We start from the raw sequence: 21,496 nt of genomic DNA on the forward strand, positions 1-21,496 counted from the left end.
TGTCACGCTGTCAGTCAAATAGATTCAAGGTGGCCGAGATCTTTTTCAGGAAGGAAAAGAAAGGAGAGGTCCCATTGTGAAAAGTGGATCTCTTTGGATGCCTGATAAACACAACAGACCTCTTTCTTATGTGCTCTCCATGAGTGTGTGCTGAAATTAAGTTAGTGTGTTGGATGTGTGAACCTTTGAGAGAATGAGTTGTCCTTAAAGGGGGGAAAAGGTTTAAAGATAGATTTAGTGGAGAGCTAATGATTATTTTCATTATTATTTAACCTGCCAGTTGTCTTCATTATTATCATTATCTGTCAATACAAGAACATGGATTCGGTCTTTTAAACCTCAAACAGCCGTCTTATTTTGAATTTAACAGTTTAAAATATTTAAATAGTCAAGGAAGTGAAGCATCACAGCTGAAAAACTCTAACTAGAACTTTGAGTCTTGTAAAATTACTTAGTTGATTAATTATCAGAAATGTTGACAATTGATTTCTTTTCATTATTTACTTTATCAATCGTCAAGATGAATTTGGGTAGATTTATACCTAGTACAAATTTTTCGGCAATGTATTTGGAAAAAAGATGAAGACCTCTGTTTAAAATAATAATAATAATAATTAATGAATTAAATAAAAAAAAATAGTTTTTGAGAATTCAAAGAACAGTAGGCAGGATTGTGACTTTTTTCTCATAAATATCACTTTTAGAATTGTAAAAAGTTAGAATTGAGAATAAAGTACAAATTATGAGGATAAAGTTAACTGAAAAAGTCTGAATTCCTGGGTTAAAGTTAGAACTTTGTATCAGTTAATGCTGACTTTTTTTGGTTTGTTTTTTGTCTTAGAATCCCAAAGGGGTCATGACCCCCCCCAATTTTTTTTTTTTTCAGTGGCTCTTATTCTATTCTGTACATTTCAGTTTCAGTAGTTTTTTAGTTTAATTTTTCAAAGTATAGTCTACAGGTACATGCATATGTTGTAGAATGATGTAGGATGTAGTTTCAAGTTGTGGGAATTAATTTGTTTTAAAACTATACTCGGCCCTTTCCAGTGATCACCTCTGAAGTCTCTCACATCTTCAGCACCTCCATTTGACTGATGTTTGGTCTGCGTGGAGGATGGAGGGCAGCCCAGGCCAGCTCCTGGAACTGGAACATGACCCCTTTGCTGGTTTGTCATCTGATAAGCGTAAATGTTTTGATAGCGTTGGCCCTTTCACCATGATCCATGGATCTCCCTTTACACCCCATAACAAACAGGGCTGTCTAAACAGCACTTTATGGCCAGGACAAGGCCTGGTCAACCATTATCAAAGATCTAATCTGGAATGAGCCATTGGGTTCAGACCAGATGTTAGAAGTAGCTGTGAAAATGGTAGAGGCTCAATTGGATGAAATAAAAGCAGTCATGAAATATGGATATTTACATGAATTTGGCTCTAAAAAGCTTTTATTTTCTCTCTTTTATGCAAGGTCAGGAATGATTGACTTGTTTCTAGTCCTGGAGTAAAAAGATGATGTTTTAGAGAATGTATTTTAACCACTTTAAATTCAAAGCAACAAATCTTTGTCTCCTTTGTCCTCTTGCCCTTTAGCATTGACCGGTGTTTGACTGCTGCCAGTGACAGCTTTACAGTATGCAATAGAACTTATTGTTGCCTTATTCAATATGGCTTCCCTGAATAAGTCTATAAATGTATTAGGGTCCTGTGTCTCTCTCCCTGTTGTTTCAGCTTAGGTGAACTGGCGTTCAACCCAGCAGTGTTGTAAAATGCAGATTGGGTTCACTAGCAGGCCTCCTGTTTTATTACACAGTCATGGACGGCATTGTAAATTATTGCTTGTCCTTCACTTTCATTCGATTATGCTAGCTGGGAAAATATTCTGCCACATAATCTAGAGGGTGGCAGATATTTTTTGCAAGTGATCATGCTTTCTGAAAGTCTAAAAGTTTGTTGCTACTATTTGTTTTTATGTGGGCTCATGAAAAAGATGCCCATCAACTTAAATTTGACATGTAACTTAGTAAATGATAGAAAATTAAATATGTGCAGAGTCTCTCACAGAATCAAAGTGCCTGGACTTGTTGCTTGATAAAGGCTGTAGAACATTCTCATAAGTGTGTCCTTCATTTACAGTTCCTTAATGACAAAAAAAGTGTAGTTTTATGCATCTCACTTGGATTTTTACTGGAATTGATATCAAAACTGGGAGGACAGGTGATACTAAACTTCCCGAATCAATTGGAAAAAATATTAATCCACATTAATATGCTACATTTGGCATATTGCTTCCTGTTGAGCGGCAATAAACAGTCAGTAAAGGTGGTGATTATTAGTCACACAAAATTTGTTTTTTTTATCAGGCAAACAGAGAAAAGTCCATAAAGATTTAGTTTATCATCCACTAAGAAGCAGTTTTATCAATTATCAATGTAGTTGCAGATTAATTTAGATTTGAGTGAATAATCAATTTTAGCCAATCAGTCAACAGTTTCAGATGCATATTCAGTTATATCCTATAAAGAGCATGCTAAAATATTAGTTATTTCTATAAACAAACAGCTGTAGTCTACAGTGTTTTCCACTTTTTGAGTTTGTTTTCCACTTGCGTTACATTAGTTATCAGTTTGGCAGACCTTCGGCACGAAATGATGCTGGCCCTTTGTCCATGGCTGAGATTTAGTTTAAGGTTAAATACCTTGCCCTTAAACTCTTCCTCTGGGCCACAGTGTGTGGCAAGGTCACCACTCCAATCAAGCTAGTGTTAACACAAAGACCGCTTGTCCCCTAATGAATTAGCTCTACAGTTCCTCAGCGAGTTAATACACCTCTCTCCAGACCCTCGCAGGCCTTTCCAGCCCTGCTGGCCTTTCACACGCACCCCCTAGCCCCTAATTTTTAAATGAGTTTTATAACTGGACAGTAAACCTCCAGTGGCTTAATGATGATGACTTCTTCATCTGCCCAAATGCTCCTTTTGTCCACCCCTCCTCCTGCCCAAGACCCTGCCCCCGTTCCCTCTGGTCACACCAGGCTTTAAACCTTGGTTCACCCCACTTTATAGTTGCGCAGATAATCTCCTACGACGCACAAATGTGCATGTGCACACGCGCGCGCACGCACACACATACAAACGGACCCTGGGGCTATTCTCTGCACTGAGCCCTGCTCTGTCTCTTTCTCAACGTCTTTCTTTCTGTTGCTGCTGACTTCAGCAATGGCATTCAGCTGGAATGTTTGCCTTTGTTTGTTTGACTCACTGGAAAGCCATGAATGACCTTAGCTCATCTGCTATCCTCACTAGCACTGATTTGCACTTCAGGGCTCAGCAGGTAGCCCTGGGGAGTAGGAGTAGTATTTGGAGGAAGAGGGGGAGGTTTCGAAGAAGGTTTGGGGGTTTTAATAAGGAAATGAGACCGGCAGACTGTCACCTGCATAGCAAATAAAAGTGCAACTTGTAACACCTTTGACAGGTAGCCCACTTGTCGCTAGTAGAAATGGGTATTCTGTTACGGGAATTTCCATGTGGTGGTTTTGTCGTTTTCTTACTTGGGTTTTTTTTGTTTGTTTTTTTTGACAGTATAGGACTCTTTTGTTACCATAACAGGGTTATTAGCACCGTGTCCGCTCATACATCTGATGGATCTGGATTCATTCTTAAAGTTGAAGCCTCGAGCTGCTGTGTAACGACAGGCATCCTGTGTGCTTCCATCAGTCATGCATGCGCTGGGTTAGACAAGTTGATTAGATTATATAATGGAGCAGATACAAGTTTAGGCAAATAATTCTCTTGTAGCTCAGTCCAGGGTTCGGCAACTGCTGACTCAGCTAAGTCAAAGCTCCGGCACTCCTCTGGGAATCCAAGAGAGGAAGAGCTCCACTTCCCTACCCCCTTCCAAATTTAAGAGCCCAGAAAGCCCAAGATCTCCCATTAATGCTGGTCATGTGACTTGTCTTTCCTCAGGTGGCAGTGGCAGGGATACTTCCCCTTTGTCCCCTTAGAGCTCAATACAGTGGTGAAGGATGGGCTCAGGGGCGGGCAAGCATTCAATCCACACTCTTTTGTTTTGTTGCACAGTGTCTTTTGAGGCCAAAGAAAATGCGGGGTTTACTCATTATCTCCATTTTAAATGGGCTATTTAGGACAGGCCGTGTCAAAGTCAGGGGCTTAGAGATAAATCACGCTGACAGCTCTTTTCCCCCAGTTGAACTTGCGGTTGTGCTGGTGTCAGTTGGATCTTTGTCAAAATTTCACTTTCATTGCAATGGATGGACTACTGCAGGTAGTCTGTGTTTACCACCCAAAAATGCCAATTATAATTTAATAAAGCGCCTGTGAGTCAGTCTGATTTACTAAGTCTGGTCTAAATCAGCAGTTGCTTGGAAAATTTCACAGTCAAACTCAAACCCAGCATTTAGACAAATGTCTGACTGAGTGAAATGACTGCATGAAGCACTAATGAATGCCCTGATTGGTTCGTGTGGTGGTTTACAGCAGCCGTCACACTGAATGCGCTGCAATATACCCATTGGAGAGGAGGTGAGAAGAGCTCCACACAACTTGATTAAAACAACTGTTGACCGTGTCTGTGGTAATGAACTGGAACGTCAGTCACATGACTCAGTGAAGCAGAAACCCGGGCCAGTAAAGGAAGATATCAGATAATGGAGTAATTTATGATAAAACCATGTTAGTATTTTATGAGTTTTTGGAAGTCGTCTTGTCTTAAAAATAGCATTTTTAAGCCAAAATGATCAAATGTCTGTATGAAAGCAAGAGACCTAGAATCCTAGGGTCACTGTTGACTGTTTCTTCCCTGTTGGCAAGTACATGTGAGTTCACTTGCTGTTTACCTGACAAATTCTTGCAAACATTTCAGCAAGAAAACAAACACAGAAGCCTTTGGATGCTGCACAAATCATACTGACTCTACATGTTGAAGGCCAGATCAAAATATTCTCGCATTTTCCACTCATTAGAAACAGTGAACAGTTTCCTGCTACTACAGATAGACAGATAGCCAATTGTCTTTCCCATTAAAAGTCAGGTAATTAAAGGTGTTGCAGAATTTCCGCTACCCCAGAAAGAGAAAGTTTGAGGAGTGTTTTCAACTCGACTCAAGGAAATACGGTGTAGACTGAGGTCATGTTGGCCTTAAGTCCTTCCTCTCTTGACAATGTCATGATAAAGTGCCAACTGTGATCACTGGGCTGTAATGACATACAGTTCCCCAACATCTGCCAGCGCCTGTTGATTTGTGGTGCATTTCTGTTTATTTATTTTGACCAGATGAGCCTCCTGGTATTTATAGCAGGAGTAAAAGCCTAATGTGGGGTCAATCCTGGGTAAGGGCTATGGAGACAAAATGCCAAAGCTGACCTGACATTCTTGTCTCCACTTTGCTGGGGACAGATCCTTTCTGGTTCTGGAGTCTCTCCCATCTTCTGAAATGACACCCCACCCCCCCCCACACACACAAACAATATAAAGCTGGGTGTGGCTGTGAGAGATTGAGTTGAGCATAGGATAGAAAGTTTGATTTAAAGACTTGTGCCCCCCTCCCCTCTCTTTGCTTCATTCTTTTTGAAAATGAAAACTTCCACATGACACAGTGCCCATGCAGGATGTCTTAACGTGCTGGGGGTCACACGTGGCAGGGCGCTGCGGCTGTGTGGCAGCGGGGAAATGTAGGCCCTCTCCTTTGTCGTCTCCCCCCAACACACACACACACACACACACACACAGAGAGAGCTCTGCAGGCCTCCAAGAGCATCTGTCACCACGGGGGGTCAGCAGGGCTGTAATGAATGAGCCCCCAATGGATACCCTCCCTCTTTGGCAAATGGCGTGGGACGGAGGAAGGCCTAGGGGGAGGTCTCTGTGTGTGTGTGTGTTTGTTTGCATGGGAGAGAGAGAGAGGAGGGAGGGTTTCTGCTGCAACAAGGGAAAGAGTGGGATTTCCAGTTCTCTGTAGAGGATAATGACAAAGGTGGCTACCAGAAAGGACTGAAACTCCATATGCTGCCTGGATATCAAAAAATAAAAGGATTTACTATTTAACATGGATGATATTTGAACAGGTGGCTTCACGTTTGGGATTTACTACATTTGATTGGAATTTTAAGCTGCTCGAGGAGTCATGGAAGGTACAGCAGAAGCTTCTTAAAACTATGTGCTGTGTGTCACATGTGGCCCTGATTCAGCATTATTGGTACAGGTTTTTTTAGCACCTCGTTCAGTTTGTTTTATTCTCACCGCCCCCCTCTCCAGCCCCCATCACCGTTTATCTCATGTCATAGACGGTGTTCTTTTTAATGTTAAGTGTGTGTTGAAATTTTTCCTCAAATTGTGCAACAGTGAGGTGTAAATAAATATTTATGAAATTCCCCTTAAAACTGGCTAATTTCATTCAAACCCTGAATTAACTCATTTTCAGCCAGCTGCGTTTGTTTGATTAGCAAACATCAAATAAAGGCCAAGTGTCAAGTTTAATTGCTTGATGTCAACATCTTTTCCTTTTTATAAATGTAATGTTAGATAAAACACATTACCTTGCATTTGTTTGACTTTGCTGCAAAACATATGCTAAATCACAATGTTATTAAAATGGGTGGAGGGTAAGCAAGTTTAATCCTGCCTCTTTCCCTCTGTTTAAACATTGTAATGTAATTATGCAGCTGAGCAAGAAACAAAAGGAGCCTGCAGAGAAAGAAAATGCCGGGTCAAAAGTAAGATTGGTTCAGTTTGATGAACTTTTGATCTGACTTCTTTTCAGGGTAAAGCTCTGATATGGTTTTGATCTTTAACGGATCACATATTGTTTAAGAAGAGATTTCACCAATAGCGCATCAGCTACAACAAAACATGAGATGTGAACATTAATTCTAAGCAAGCTTTACTTATTTTTGTGTGAAGTTGTCAAGAGGAGAATCTCAATTTACCTTTGTAGTGTACTTACCAATTGAAGAAAATTCACACCTCTTAGTTAATGTTGAATTTCCCTTCTTTTAAACTGAATGTAGTAAACAAGATTTCATTTTCAAGATTAAAAAAAGTTTTGGCTGCAGTTTTTTTTTTTTTCTCAACATTTTTTCAAGACTGCACATGAAGTTGACAGATCAAAGTAAAATTTCTTAAACAATTATGCATTTTTTTTAACCTAAATTATTATTTTTTATATATATGCATTTTTGTATCAACCTATCTAAACAGAACATACTGCCATTATATTAATAATGGATGTATATTTTATAGTTGGGCTGTGCTTGCATGCATTTAAGTAAGCATTGTCTTTAACCATTAGCTTAATCCTGTCCCACTTTCAAGAAATTTGCTTAAGAAAGAAACTAAAACAGCACTTAAGTCTGAATATTTTCTCACGTTACATCACTGGAAAAACAGGACTTTATTATGTAGCACCTCGGGCTTGTCTTGTTTTTGTGTCTAAATTTATGGCTTCTTCAGCTTCATCTCCAGAGTCATCTCTGCCTCCTGTTGTGATGTCTACCCGTCACAACCAGATAAGCATCAAAATATTTAAAGACTCTGCTCCCTGGGTAATTAGCCGATTGCAAGAGCTTAGGTTTGAGTTTTACATCAACAGCTGCGGGAACACTTGTGGGAGGACAAAACATAAACCAGAGTTGTATTTCAATTTTCTTTCCGCCTTGAATGTTTTTTGGTAGGCAGTTCTGTTGCATTGGTGTTAAAGGCAGATACGCTTCTGCTTTGTGACACGCTGATGTTTTTAAGTCTCTGATGCACTGTGTCACGCTGGCTAATCATTCACAAAATGGGTAAATACAAGTTGAACCCGCTTGTGTGCACTTTCTATTTGAAGGACTTGGACCCCAGACAAGCTACTACTTTTTTTTTTTTTTTTTTTTTTGAACAGAATATCTGTACAGTCAGAGGTGATGACTGGGTAGATTTTGGCTGTCAATGTTTTGAAAGGAACTTTGCTTCTGTTATATCAAAGCTTGATTAGCTAAACAATACTTTGTCAAAGGGTCAAAGTAACTTAAAGCCATTCACAGGGTATTGACTGTGTGTTGAGTGCTGCAGCAACACCCAGTTGTACTTTATGAAAATGGCCTCGGGGCCGGGGAAACGTAATAGTGGGCTTTCTACACAGCTATACATGTACATATGCCACAGGCTGAGCTGCATGTAATGTCTGAGTGGCTAAAAGTGCCCTCATTCATTTTGTGAATGAGCATGCCCTTTGGACTGTGGGTATTAGTTGCAGCTTAAATCATTTTGGGGGGCTTTCCAAACAGCTGTAGTTTTTTTCCCCTCAAATTGCCAAAAAGTAGACTCATCAGTCATGTTTTATGAATTATTTAGTATAAAGTAAATACACTGGATCTAATTGTTTATTTTTAGTTTGTTTGTTTAAACATTATAGATGTTTTGTGGGGGGTTTTGTCTGTAACTAGGATGTTCTTTTTATGAACATCCAGATTTAACATTCAAGCACAGAAAGTATAATTTCGACTATCTGGAGAAACCCTTAGCATAGTTAAACACTCTGAGCTAATCTTCAATCTTCCTGCTACTTTCCCTCAGGTCTTCAAGCAACGAGGGAGTGACATGCCTTTGATGGAAATTTCTGCTGAGTGATAGCGATCCAGCATGTAGCAGAGTCCTGTCACACCTGGGAACAGTCTGACTGCGTAAGTCAGCCTGTTTTTTTTGTTTTTTTTTTATGTGCTGCCAATGTTTCCTCTCTGAGAATTTCAGATTTCACTCTTTGCAGCTCATTTTGTCTGTAGTGGTCTTCTCCAACCCTCTGAGTGAGGATTAGATTAGCTTTTTCTGACCCGGGGTCACATTCATGCAATCTGTTGATGCCACCCAGGAGCTGTGGAATGGCCTTGACTGACCATCTGACAGCCTGAAAGGCAGTTTCATTCATTGACGTGACTTCCCAACGTTGGCCATTAGTCTTTGAACATTAAAACTGCTTCTTCTGCTCATTATGTTTAACCATCCATCAGGCACACTTCAGCTGCTGACTGACCTGAAATACCCTCCACCACTGCAGCTGACCTTAGCAACCACCTGAGTCACAACATCCGTTAAGTGACCCCTACCACAGTCACGCTTTGTTTTAAGTTGCACAGGTGATAAAAGGTCATTTTTGGCATTCACCTCGCCCAGGCTGGGTTAATGACAAATCTGTCCAGTGGGGCTTCACACTCAGCCAAGCAAAGAAGTCTCCGGAGCCTGTTTTGACATTCAGAATGAACCGGCAATGGCTACAAATGTCCTCAGGCACCCAGCTTCTTTCTTTCTTTCTTTCTTTTTTTTTTCTTTTAGCCATTAGTCATTGTTTCTCTGTGCAGCCACCTTCCTCCATCAGTTAAGCAAGAAGTACTGTAGCTTCGTTCTCTTAAGCTGCTTATCTCTTCCACAGCACAGTCAGGCACTGTTAATCTTGTCTTTTGTCTGGGTTGGTCAGATTCCTCCCCAGGAAGGTTGTTAAGTAAACACTGAGTCTGAAACCTGTCCAGGCACGGGCAAAATTGCACCTTCAAGGCAAACTGCGACTTCAGCTTAATTTCCACCTTACCTCTTATTTCCACCTTACCTCTTATTTACAATATTATAAACAATGTTAGGAGTTTCTTTGTTTTGTGTGAAAACTGTAGATATTTATTCACTGACTGATATATTCAGTCAGTCATAATTAGTACTTTTTGTTTATTTTGTTACGTACACGCACGCACATCTAAAGCACATACTGTTGTCATGTCACAGCTGTGTGGGATCTCAGACCTTAATGAGGAGTTTTTCCTCCAAACAGCTGAAGGCTAAACTGGTCAAATGTAGTCCAAGGACAAACATGAGGCATTTCAGGCCAAACCCGTGTTTCAAGAATGCAGTGATTAAAAATTTGGCTCTGCTGAGATGTTTTGACAAGCTGAAAGCTTTGAGTTTGATTAGGCGTCTTTAATAAATGGACACTGAAGTGCTGCTCAGTAAGTGAAGCTTTCTTTTTTCCACACTTGGAGTGCTTTCTGTTTCTCCTGCCCTCTGTTTTCTTCTCTTGCTGGCTTCTCTGAGACCACATGCTCAGCCCTCTGTCCAGCTGCCACCTGCTAGCAAAGAGTCGGCCAACCACGGGCCCACGCGGCCGACCTCGGCAGATGTCACTGAGTGGACACTAGGAAGGGGGTGGGTGGGAGTGCAGGCAGAGCAACGGCAAAGAGCAAAAGAGCGAGGCCAAAAAGGGATAGGAAAAAAGGATTGGCCTTGGCCATTATGTTTTGACTGACATCGACAAAGTAAAGTGCGTGCGTGCGTGCGTGCGTGTGTGTGTGGTTTGTGCTACTACTGACACTGTCTAGTAGACTAAACATTTTTATCATTAACTGGACAGATCACTGCAACTAAAGATTATTTTAACATTTGATATATGTGTCAGGTTTTTTTTAATGATTGACTTCAAGTGTAGGTTTTTTTCTGACCAACAGTTCAAATTCTCCAGATAATCAGTTTGCCCACGTGAAGCAAAGAGAGTCAGAAACACATCTTCACATCTGAGAAGCCAAACTGAGCAAAGTTTGCACATTGTTGTAGAAAAATGAACGTTGTTCACATGAGATCATGTAGATTTTAGCATCCAGTTCGGGGTTGTGGTTGGATGGAGCCTGGATCTGTTGGATTTAACTGTTATAAAGTTCTAAAATATAAAACGTGGCTCATGCTTCATGTCTGTAATGAGAACTGAGCTAGGAGATTCATCCTGCATTTTAGGCTTGTGCAGCTTTATGCATAAACCCATATTGGTTCTGAAATATTTAAGCTAGTTGCGCAGGGTGGTAGTTGATTAGCAGTTTTCAATAAAAACAAATTTTGACTCACACCATCAGAGCACAGTAGTATTTATTTGAAACATGAATGCATTTTCTACAGGGATCTGTTGCTTTTTATATTTTGGCTCTCTGTTGAGCTTGCTATTAGCACACAGGAAATAATCAATAACTTGAGATGAGAAAAACCATGACTGTGTTCATTTCCTCATGCTGCTCTTTTCTCTCCCCCTCTCTCTGCTCCCACAGATAATGGGGAATTCATACGCAGGGCAGTTGAAGTCTGCCCGATTTGAGGAGGCTCTCCACAACTCGATTGAGGCGTCCCTGCGCTCGAGCAGCGGGGATCCACAGCCCATCTTCACACAGCTGTACTTAGAGCCTGAGCCATATCCTGGTAACATGGAAGGTAAGAAGCTCACAGGAAGCTGGAAAAAAATCAGTTTAAACTATATTGAGATCATTGGACAGCTAGTGCTTTAGAGACTTAGCCTTATGTAGCATATATTTAAATTTTGTCAGAGGGTTCACTAAACATTCCACTTTTCTGTTGAAGTATTTCTTAAAATGTAGTTAAATTTTTAGTAAAAATAATCTTACATTTTTGTAGTTGATATGAAGTCGAAAGCTGGCGTAGCACTCCATGGCAGGGAGCACCTAGGGCACGAGCTTGTGAATGGCAACTCTTCCAACGATCTGGAGGAGCTGGAAGATGAAGACGACTCGGACACCAGCAGCCCTCCACTTCCCTACCTGCAAGCTCCTGCGCCGGATGGCTGCTGCACCCTGGATGGTATGACCTCCATGCATCCATCCATCCATCCTTCCATTCATTCTCTTTTGCTTATCAAATCCCACCCCCCTGGGGCATTTCTGTGTGGAGTTTGCATGTTCTCCTCGTGTCTGTGTGGGTTCTGTCCAGGTACTCTGGCTTAGTCCCACAATCCAAAGACACACAGTTAGTGAGGTTAGGTTTATTGGTGATTCTAAATTACTCATAGGTGTTAATCTGGCATGTGAATGCAAGCATTGTGAATTCATTAGTATGATCTCAGCAGTGTTGTGTTGTGTTGCTGTTCCAGAATTTTTAACAAGCATGTCAGAAGTATTACATTTTTGTAGAAACTTTTTTTGTTTATTATTACAGATATCATCTCTTATTCTTCTGTTTACTTTAAAAAAAAATGTTCCTCCTCCTCATCTCTCAGGCTTCTGTCAGGCCGGGAAAGACCTCCGCCTAGTCTCCATAGCAACAGAGCCCATCGAAGTCCCAGCAGGCTTCGAGCTGGTCGGTGCCAAGTCCCCCACTGTTCCCGAGCACATCTTGGTGTGCGCTGTGGACCGGCGTTTTTTGCCTGACGAGAATGGGAAAAATGCGCTTTTAGGTCAGTGTGTTCCCGAGCATCCGGATCAAGTAAACAAGGCAGAATTGACGTAATGAGCCAAGTTCCTGCTGAACTGAGCACGCTCTGTTGTTAGCTGGCACAGGTCATGCATTAGCCTGCAAATGTTTGGAAAGAAATGTAATTGTTGCATTTTTATGTCGCTTGCAGGTTTTTCAGGAAACTGCGTGGGCTGTGGTGAAAAGGGATTCAGATACTTCACCGAGTTTTCCAATCACATCAACCTGAAACTTTCCACACAGCCAAAAAAGCAGAAGCACTTAAAATACTACCTGGTGAAGAATTCTCAGGGTGCTCTGTGCAAAGGACCCCTCATCTGCTGGAAAGGTAAATATACACTACAGACTCCAGACTTTATAAAGATGCATGTAAAGTGTATCAGACTTTTATCTTACACTGCATTTTGTGCGGATTTGATGAGTTTTATTTGTTTGTTTTTCCTTCCTCTGTTTCTTAGACGGTAAAACTCGTCAGTTTCTCAGCAGCGCATCAACCTCCAAACCCGGCTCGTCGTCTTCTCTTAGCAGTAAAGAAAATGGAGGTGCCAGCGGACACAGCTCCTCTCCTTTTTCCCTTTCAGGTGAGATTATACTCTGCAGTGTTGCCTACGTTTTTACACAGCAGAGTTAAACCTGCAAATCAGCAGCTGAAATTTAACAATAACTCAAGTAAGTTGCATTAATTGTGAGTGTGTAAAGTTTAAAAAAGAAATTAACAAATTTCACCTACTCCTTTATAATAAGGTTGTTTTTCCTTTTTTTTCTTCTTCTTCACCGGATACCCATCCTGACTCATCCCCCTTTTGTCTCCTCCTGGGAATGAGCCAGGCATCTTAGGCAAATGTTTAAAGCACTACACTATGATCGTATAACATGTAAAAATGGCTGTAAAATTAAAGCCAGGAACTCTTGTAGATTTTATGTATGTTTAAAAAAAAAAAAAACTACAGGAAGTTGTTTTATTACCCCCTTTTACAAAAAAATACAATACAAAGATGTTTCATGATGTTTCTCATTTAGCAGCTTAAATCTCACCCCAAACTCCAAGTCAGCAAGCCTTGCTTCTTACTCAATTATTATTGTTTTGCTTATTTATGTATAATCATTATTTTGGCACAAAGACAGCAAAAGTGACAGAAACTGAGAGAAACTTGAACGATGTGGCTAAACTGAAAGATTAATTAGCACAGCAGGATGCTAAGGCCACCCAGAGAGTTTCATCTCCCATAGCTGGGCATGGTTTGTCGTGTTTTTTTTGGTCCTGTCAAACTTACACTCAAGCAGATTGATCAGAGGTTCAAATTCAATGGATGGATAAATGTTAATTCACAGTAAGATAATCTGTCACACTTTCAGGGAAGTTTATAAACTGTGTAAATAAGTCTGGACTTCAAGTCATCAAGTGTAGCGTAATAATGACAGTATATATTTATCTATTCCACCAAAGTGATATTGTTTCAGTTGATTATATGCTGACAGCTTGTGCTGTTGCTATAGGTTTTGGTTGCTAAGCTCTGAAATTTAAGAGTTGAGCTTGAAACACCATCACGCTGCATTAAGCTATTTATGAGGCTTTGTTGGTCGTGTGCCACTGCATTTGGTTGCGGCAGTGCTTTGATGTGTATTCTGGCTGCATAGTGACATTTTATTAGAAGTAAATTAGAAATAGTAAGTTTGTTAGTTTTTAGTACGTTTTAAGCAGATTTTTCAGAGTTTTCCACAATGGCTAACTAGCCAATGCTTACTTTTGTTAGTGTATCTGTTCCAGTCTACAGATTCTGATAAATTTTGTTTGATTCGGATTATTTTTCATAATCATAATATTTTTAATATCTGAAGCTAAAATTTCACTGAAATCTTTGGAAATGTTTGAATTTTCTACCCTAAAAATAGTATTCAAATCGGAGACAGTCAAGGAGAAGGCTTGGTTTATTTTATGCTTTTGAAAAGCATCCTCTTATCAACTTGGCTACTTTTTTGGTAATGCAGGTGAAAATAAATGCAGGAATTTAAAAGCAACACAATTAAATAAAGCTCTGGTTATTTATAGAAAGACCATGTTGACTCTTCAAGGAGATGTTGTTCTTCTTTGACCTTTCACAGCGAGAGCGCTTGTTCCTTCTATGATTGGAAAACCTCCTGGGCTTATAGTATTGATTTGTTCTTAACCTGGATGCTGCTTGTAAGCATAGCTCTTGCACGTTAATATAGACAGCTGTGCTGCAGGGCTATGTATCGGCATTACTCTCGCCTGATGTCTCGTGACTGCGACCTTCAGGTACATCCTTCTCCTTAAGAGGTTTTTGACACTCGTGCTTTGAAAGCCCAGAGGGTAGAATTCATAATAATTCACTTCACTGTCTCCAACTCAGGTGACTGTGTATTCTAGAGCGATTGATGAGAAGGACAGTTATGGTCTGTTAATAATTGTACAATTGACAGTTCATACTGACACAGATCTGATAGTTTGACATTTGTTTGAAGGCCAAAGTCAACAAAATGACCAATCACAGGAACGGTGTGTGTTAAAGCCACAATTCAGAGTTATCAGAAACATTCATATGAAGTCGGTGGACAAGGGAACCATGCATCATTGGGTGCATAGTAGCTGTGTTTTGATATTGTAATGCTTTTGTTTTTATCTACAGATTCTCCACCTACCAGAACAACGCAAGCATCCGCTGTCTTTTTTGGGAACCAGGAATGTAGTTTCCTCAAACCACTGGCCTCCACACCTGGAAACAAGACTCTACCAATAGGTGAAGAGTTTGATTGGTACATTTATAGCTGTGCATGTGATGTCATGTTTGTTCTGTATGTGGTAGGAAATAAACATTATAACATAAAAACTGTAGTTCCACATACCTGATGTATCCATGCTTCAGTGCTGGAATATAAAATTTAGCTCCTGGCAAAACTTTACCTCAAGCTTTGTGTAAAAAAAACAAAAAAAAAAACTTCATGAATATAAGATTGATTCATGCTACAGAGTGCTTAGAAACACACAGATACATGCATGTGCTTACTTACCCGTCAATGCTGGAGGAAGAAATGCTATAATGACTTTTTAAGGCCTTGCTATCTATTAGCTCCTTTACAAGGTTGCTATATTGACAAGCTAGGGGTACGCATAGCAATTGATGTTTTTGTGCGTTGCATACACTGTGAATATGAGATGGGAACATGGCCGATTGCTACAAGAGTGCACGTATAGGAAATCAATAGCCTGCCGTTAGTACTGACTCATTTTTATTTATTGGTTACTCTGCAGACAGTTATAGTTGGGGGAAATATTTTTATATTTGCATATCACTTGTTCACTTTTTCGTTATCCATTCAACTTTTTGTAGCATGCTGGCAGTTAGCCACTGTGCTGCAGGCTGGAATATCGCAACATGGCACAATTGTGTAAGGAGAGCAGGGAGGCAGACCAGCATAGTGACAGAAACTGGAAAGGCAGGAGCAGTTTTAAGGCAGATTATTGATGAAAGCACAAAGCTGAAGTTTGCAGGCAGGTTGGCAGTTAGACAAAACAAGACGGGAGAGCAGAGATTAGAGTCCACAAAGCATGCAAGTGGTCAGGTACAGGTCCAAGCAGGTCAAAACAGGTTGGGGATGATTTCAAAACACACAAAGATAATCTAGAGATTGTAGCGTAAATGCTGCAGGAGTTAAAAGCATGGATAGAGGTGAGCAGGTGAGATTTGCAAGCATGTAAGATAGATTTGGTGTGTGACTGCATGCAGACGACTTAAAGAGTGAAGAAATCTCAGTAGTGATTCATTCACAGACGAGGCTTTAGTTTATAACTAGATGGCTAGAATGAGTCAATCAGTGCTTTGAGTTTAAACATTACACCAAAAAGAAACCACGTGTCAGCGTTGTTATTGTGAGCTCATTAACTTGGTAATGTTGCAGTTTCACAAACTGTATTAATGCGTGTCTATGTTTCAGTACCCACAGCTCTTCGGGTGAATGTGCCAACAAATAGCCTGGCTGTTGATGGGCGCCCTCCATTACTCAGCCCCTCCCAGGTGTCCTTAGGGCCTCAAGGTCAGGGGTATCGCACTGCTGATTTAGGAGATAGTCCTGGTAGGATCCTTTCTGAATACGTACTGTGTGTTATTTTTAATTATTTTCTGTATTGACATTTTTTCTTACTTGTCTGTCTTTAATGTTTAGTATCGTCTGCTATGAACTCTGGCCCTCCAAAGAAGCGCCACCGGAGCTGGCACCCCAGCTCGTTGGTGCCAGTCCCGCCAACAGCTGTCCCCGTGCCAGCAATTCGGCCAATAGTTTGTTCTCCAGGTTTGTTTGTTAAGCCACCTTCAGGGGGGTGGGGGGACGGGGAGGCTGAGCAGTTTGTTTTCTTCTGGGTTTTAAATTTATCCTGTTATGCCGTGTGTTCCTTTTTTTATCCATTAACGCTGGATTGGTGAGCATGTGTGTGCAAAGGAGTGTGTGCAGAGAAGTGTCTGCCCCCCCCCCCCCCAATTCCCCATGCCTCTGTTTGAGGATGAGTATGCACTAATGTCCCTGACGCTCTCTGGTTGTTAAGGATGATTCACCCAGCATTGCCATGGTGATAGAGCTGGACAGTTTGTAGGGCAAGTGAATTAAAAAGAATTGCACGATTATAGATTTCTGCCACATCGTGTATTTAGGCGAGCTGACAGAAATAATAAAAAGGCAATCTGGGCAGAAGGGCCAGAATGAACAGGGTGTACATGGTTGCTAATAAAATAACCAACAAAAATTGTTCTTTTGTTCCACTAAATCAGCCACTGCAGGAATTAGGATGTGCACATTTTTTCTCCATAAGAGGAGCATTATTAAATCAGTGTTGTGTTCTGGTGAGATCACCAGGATAAAGCTATCCAGCTGTATGTGTCTGTAAATATGAACATAATGTTATGTCTTCACTAAATGTCTCACATCCATCCAGTTTACATGTAAATATAAACATCTCTTTAAAGAAAGTATACATCGCACAATGAGCTTATTTTACTAATATTAGTCAATTAATTCGAAGTTTTCCCTTTAAAACAATCAGTCTTATTTGTATACAGGTTAGTTACAGATAATTAGCAGGCAGATAATAAGACAGCAACCAATTTAAGACAAAGTTTAAAAAGTATCCCCTAAGTGTACATAAGTGAAATAAAAGCAGTTAGAAAGATGAGTAATTGCAAAGCATCATAAACTAGTACTAATAAATTAGAAAAAAAATGCTGACAAGAAGTCAGTAAAACAAGTGATAAATAAATATTCGATAAAGTAACTGTTTATAATCACGCAATCCTTACTATTGACTTACTAATCTGTGAGTAAAAGTCTGTGGTTATAGATACAATTAAGTAAATAAAATGAATCTCTATAGAGCATCGGCAGTCAAAAAGTTAGGCTTTAGGTTTATATTTAAAGATTTCAGTACATCTTGCTGCTTTCAGGTATGTCACCAGACTGTTCCGGCGGTTCAGGCCATGAAAGCTAAAAGCTGCCTCCCCAGAGGTTTTTGTCCTGCACTATGGAACAACTCCTGAGGAGCTGAGGGGACTTAATAGTTCTGACATTAGATGCACTGGAGACACATACTCTGAAGTGTTAAAGTATACAACAACACTGAAAAATACACTGAGCAAAAATATGTTTTTCTTACCTTCTGACTTTGTTAACAGGAACTGTGACTTTTTAAAAAATGTTTTCTTGACTCACAGCCAATCAGCGTGTTTCTGCACCCTTGTTGTTATTGGTATCTCAGAAGCATTGTCTGTCAAACATGTTGAAACATCTCCTAAACTGTAACTATGGCTAAAGTTTGTACTGACACGTAATTGCTTTATCATCCTTAAGGGCCGGTATTAGGAGTAGCCTCTCCTCAACCACCTGTAATAGGCGTCATTCAGCCCCAGCCTGTCACCATTGGAGAGACGGTCATCGTGCCCGACAACCTCCTCAACTCTGCAGGAGTCCGACCTGTCATCCTCATTGGTACCAGTTTTAATTCACTGATATGTTTCTTCATATTAAACATCACCTTTCAGCACATATAAAACCCATTTTAATGCAAATTATTGTATTTTCTGTATTTAGGTTTCTGAAATGCTCAGACCAGCACGCCCAGCACCAAAAACCCATGCCAGATTCAAAGTCACTTAAATCCCTTTTCTTCCCCATTCGGATCAGTCTGAACTTAAGCGGGTGCCATGTGATGGCCTGTTAGAATTTTTTTTTTCTTTTCTTTTTTTTTTGCCTTAAACAGTGGAACACGTGTACCTAATAAAGTGGCTAGTGGGAATAAGGTCTGCTTAGTTTTATTTATGTATTTATTGAATTTTTATTTAATGACAAATTCCCCTTAAGATTAACAACAATTTTTCAAGGGAGACCTGACCAAGACGGCAATGTTACATCAAAAAAACGACTCAGTCAAAATAATAATTCGCTTCTTACAAAGTTTTATAGTTCAAATGTTAAATGTTTTACCCATTTCAAGTGGGCTTTTTTTGTTTGTTTGATAGGGGTCTTTTTTCTGGTTCATCTAATGCCAAGTTTTTGTTTTTAGGCCATGGCACTTTACCTTACTTCTATGGAAATGTTGGGGACATAGTGGTGAGCCCCCTGCTGGTCAGCTGCTATAAGAGCAGCCAACTGTCAGATAAAACCCTGGAGGCTCTGGGCCTCAACAGCAGCCGGTTACTCAGCGTGGAGACGATGATTCTGCTCACTTTACAGTATTTTGCACGTTTAGGTAAGCAGCCTACACAATCACTGCTAGATGTGTGTGTTGCTGAAATGATTCATGCCAGTGTTTTTAGGTTTTCATATTTAAATTTTCCTCTGGAGGTTCAGAGCAGATTCCTCTGAGGGAGGAGCTGGAGCAGATAGTCTTGAAGGCCATGCTGTGCTGTCCCGGGGGACCTGCCATCTCCCCCCTCCAACTACCCTGGCTGGCTCGGCTGGAAGCGAGCGTCTCTGGCGGCAGCGTCCAAGTGGTGGTCTCAAACAACTCTTTGGGCGAAGGCATCTCTGAGTCGCTGCGCTCTCTGGCTGAGGGTCCTCATCAACAGCAGTGCCTGCCAACCTATGTGGTCATTATATGCGCCTCTAAGATGAGTGGCAGCGAGTTCTGTGTGATTGTGTTGGGTGAGTGTCATCTTTGTGGCAAAACTTGTGTGGGATGCAGTATCTAGACTGAACTCTAATGTAAATTTACCTGTTGGATTCAGGAAAGTATCAAGCGCGGGCCTTAGCAGAAGGGATGCTCACAACCAATGAATTTCTGAAGGAAATCAGCTACGAGCTCATCACGGGGAAAGTCAGCATCTTGACATCTCATTTCAGAACCACCTCTCTGGGTAAGATGAGTATCCATAAGTTGTGTTCATTAAAATAATCTTGAGAAAAATACTAATTTGTCTTTTACTAATCATTTTTGTCTTTACTGGCAGCAAAACAACAGTTACTGAGCCACATTAAAAGTGAGCATGATCAGCAAATGCAACGGTGTAAAATAAATAAAGGAAGGCCTGTATTTGAATTAATGTTGTTTAGAATTGAGATAAACATCAACTAAAACCTTCACTGCTAATAATAAAAAGCACGACGGTGGTGGTGGTGACACATTCACTCTGATATGTTTGATACTGAGTGCTCAGCCTGCTCCCGTCCCTCGCTTTGTGTGACTGTGGTGACTGCTTGTTTCCAGGGGACAACCTCGACAAACAGCTGGTGCGATACCAGCGTAGGCGGAAAGGACAGGTCATCCAGCCCTTTCAGGGCGATGTCACTGACAACATCCACTCCCAGGAAGCTGCCAGCATGTCACCACCATCAGACTCAGGTTAGACCGCTCTCATGCTCGCTGTCAAAGTCTTTTTCAGTTTTTAGCAGGCAAATCGAAGACGAGGCAGCAACATCTCTCTAAATCAGCATGTGGATCTTCATTCACTGTCAATGTTAAGTCAGGCCAGTGTCCAGAACAAAATCAGTTAAGGTTAGTTTGAGCTACGGAGTGTTTTTTGGTGCTGTACCTCATCCCACAGCGAGCCACACCTCTTAAACTTTGAATTCAGTCTTTTTTCTTTTTTAAGTCCCATTATCACAGGTGTATAAAATCAACCATGTAGATCTACACTTATTTTCCTTTTCGTTACCGTGTGTGTGACTAATCTTACTGCACAGTTTAATCGTTCTGACTGGATCTCGTCTCTCCAGATTATTTTCATCTCGTTGTAATTTGTTGACAAAAGGGTGGCTACAGTACATGTGCAGGTTGAGGTGACTGCTGTTGTGATTTGGCACCATTTAAACAAGATCGAAATTAAATTTCATCATAGTTTGTTTTGGGGAGGTTTGTTTAGGCAAGCAGTGATACTTTGCTGTGGTTAGGATCTGCTTTTCACATATCTGTAAATCATCCTGGTGCTAACTTTTGTGTTTCTTCTTGCAGATCTTTTTACAAAGGGGTTCCAGATCTATCCGGCCCAGCTTAATGTGGCTCGTAGCCTTCTTTCTCAAGTGTGCTCCATCGCGGATTCAGGGACACAGAACCTCGATTTAGGGCGTTTTTGCAAGGTGGACTTTCTGGTTTTGGTCCCACCGTCTCACGTTCTGGTCCACCAGACGGCACAACGCATCCGACAATCAGGTGTGTACAAAACCCAAAGGAAGAACTGTTGTTGCTTTGTTGCAGTGCTGTATGAAATCCTCACGTTTTTGCCTTAGGTGTACTTGTGGACCTGGGAAATGAAGACCCCTCCACGGCCCACCTGAAGTCAGACAAATATGTGGTGCGTCTTGACGGTGATGTTCACGCCAGGATGGAGGCCTTCATGAAGAAAGTCAAACAGAACCCCTACACTCTGTTTGTCCTCATTCACGACAACTCGCACGTCGACCTCACAAGGTAAAGGCGTCTCCGACAGCACAGATTCTCCCGTTAAAACGATTATGGCTCACTTTGTTTTACTCTGCTGATAATTTAAAGCGGCCTTTAAGAAAGAAGAACTGACTTTTCAAGCTTTTTCACCATTGAAGAGAAATGTTGATGTTGCAATGAAAGCATGAGAGTTTTACTAAAGTTGTTGTCAAACATTCTCAAAGTTATTGTAAGAATTTTTCTTTGCTCGTGCAAATACTAAAGTTCAGTCATGTGAAGACTGTCGACGGCCAGTAGGTGCTGTCTTTTCTCATTGTGGCATTTAATTTTACAACAAAACACCATTTATTGTTAAAGTTCTTTTTAATTCCCTTTATTATCATGATGGGGAAATGCTC

The 21,496-nt window shown here is 40.8% G+C and overlaps 1 protein-coding gene across 5 annotated transcripts in view; it reads left to right on the plus strand.

Annotated features, from left to right (window-relative positions):
- Positions 1-21,496, plus strand: part of greb1l (GREB1 like retinoic acid receptor coactivator) — a 43,563-nt gene that overhangs the window by 10,827 nt on the left and 11,240 nt on the right. For 2 of the 5 annotated variants that reach the window (XM_063461575.1, XM_063461578.1), the window contains exons 2-17: positions 8,567-8,673; positions 11,065-11,224; positions 11,426-11,608; positions 12,024-12,200; positions 12,369-12,545; positions 12,676-12,798; positions 14,866-14,976; positions 16,172-16,309; positions 16,400-16,525; positions 18,071-18,208; positions 18,783-18,968; positions 19,064-19,363; positions 19,447-19,575; positions 19,926-20,060; positions 20,670-20,867; positions 20,945-21,125. In XM_063461575.1, the coding sequence (XP_063317645.1) occupies positions 11,068-11,224; positions 11,426-11,608; positions 12,024-12,200; positions 12,369-12,545; positions 12,676-12,798; positions 14,866-14,976; positions 16,172-16,309; positions 16,400-16,525; positions 18,071-18,208; positions 18,783-18,968; positions 19,064-19,363; positions 19,447-19,575; positions 19,926-20,060; positions 20,670-20,867; positions 20,945-21,125 (2,459 nt within the window). In that variant the 5' untranslated portion in view covers positions 8,567-8,673; positions 11,065-11,067. Of the gene's footprint in view, positions 1-5,986; positions 6,145-8,566; positions 8,674-11,064; positions 11,225-11,425; positions 11,609-12,023; positions 12,201-12,368; positions 12,546-12,675; positions 12,799-14,865; positions 14,977-16,171; positions 16,310-16,399; positions 16,526-18,070; positions 18,209-18,782; positions 18,969-19,063; positions 19,364-19,446; positions 19,576-19,925; positions 20,061-20,669; positions 20,868-20,944; positions 21,126-21,496 lie in introns of those variants that run through there. The other 3 variants (XM_063461576.1, XM_063461579.1, XM_063461577.1) reach the window with 3 other exon arrangements.

The sequence above is a fragment of the Pelmatolapia mariae genome, linkage group LG18 (genome assembly GCF_036321145.2).
Source record: "Pelmatolapia mariae isolate MD_Pm_ZW linkage group LG18, Pm_UMD_F_2, whole genome shotgun sequence".
Lineage (NCBI taxonomy): Eukaryota > Metazoa > Chordata > Actinopteri > Cichliformes > Cichlidae > Pelmatolapia > Pelmatolapia mariae.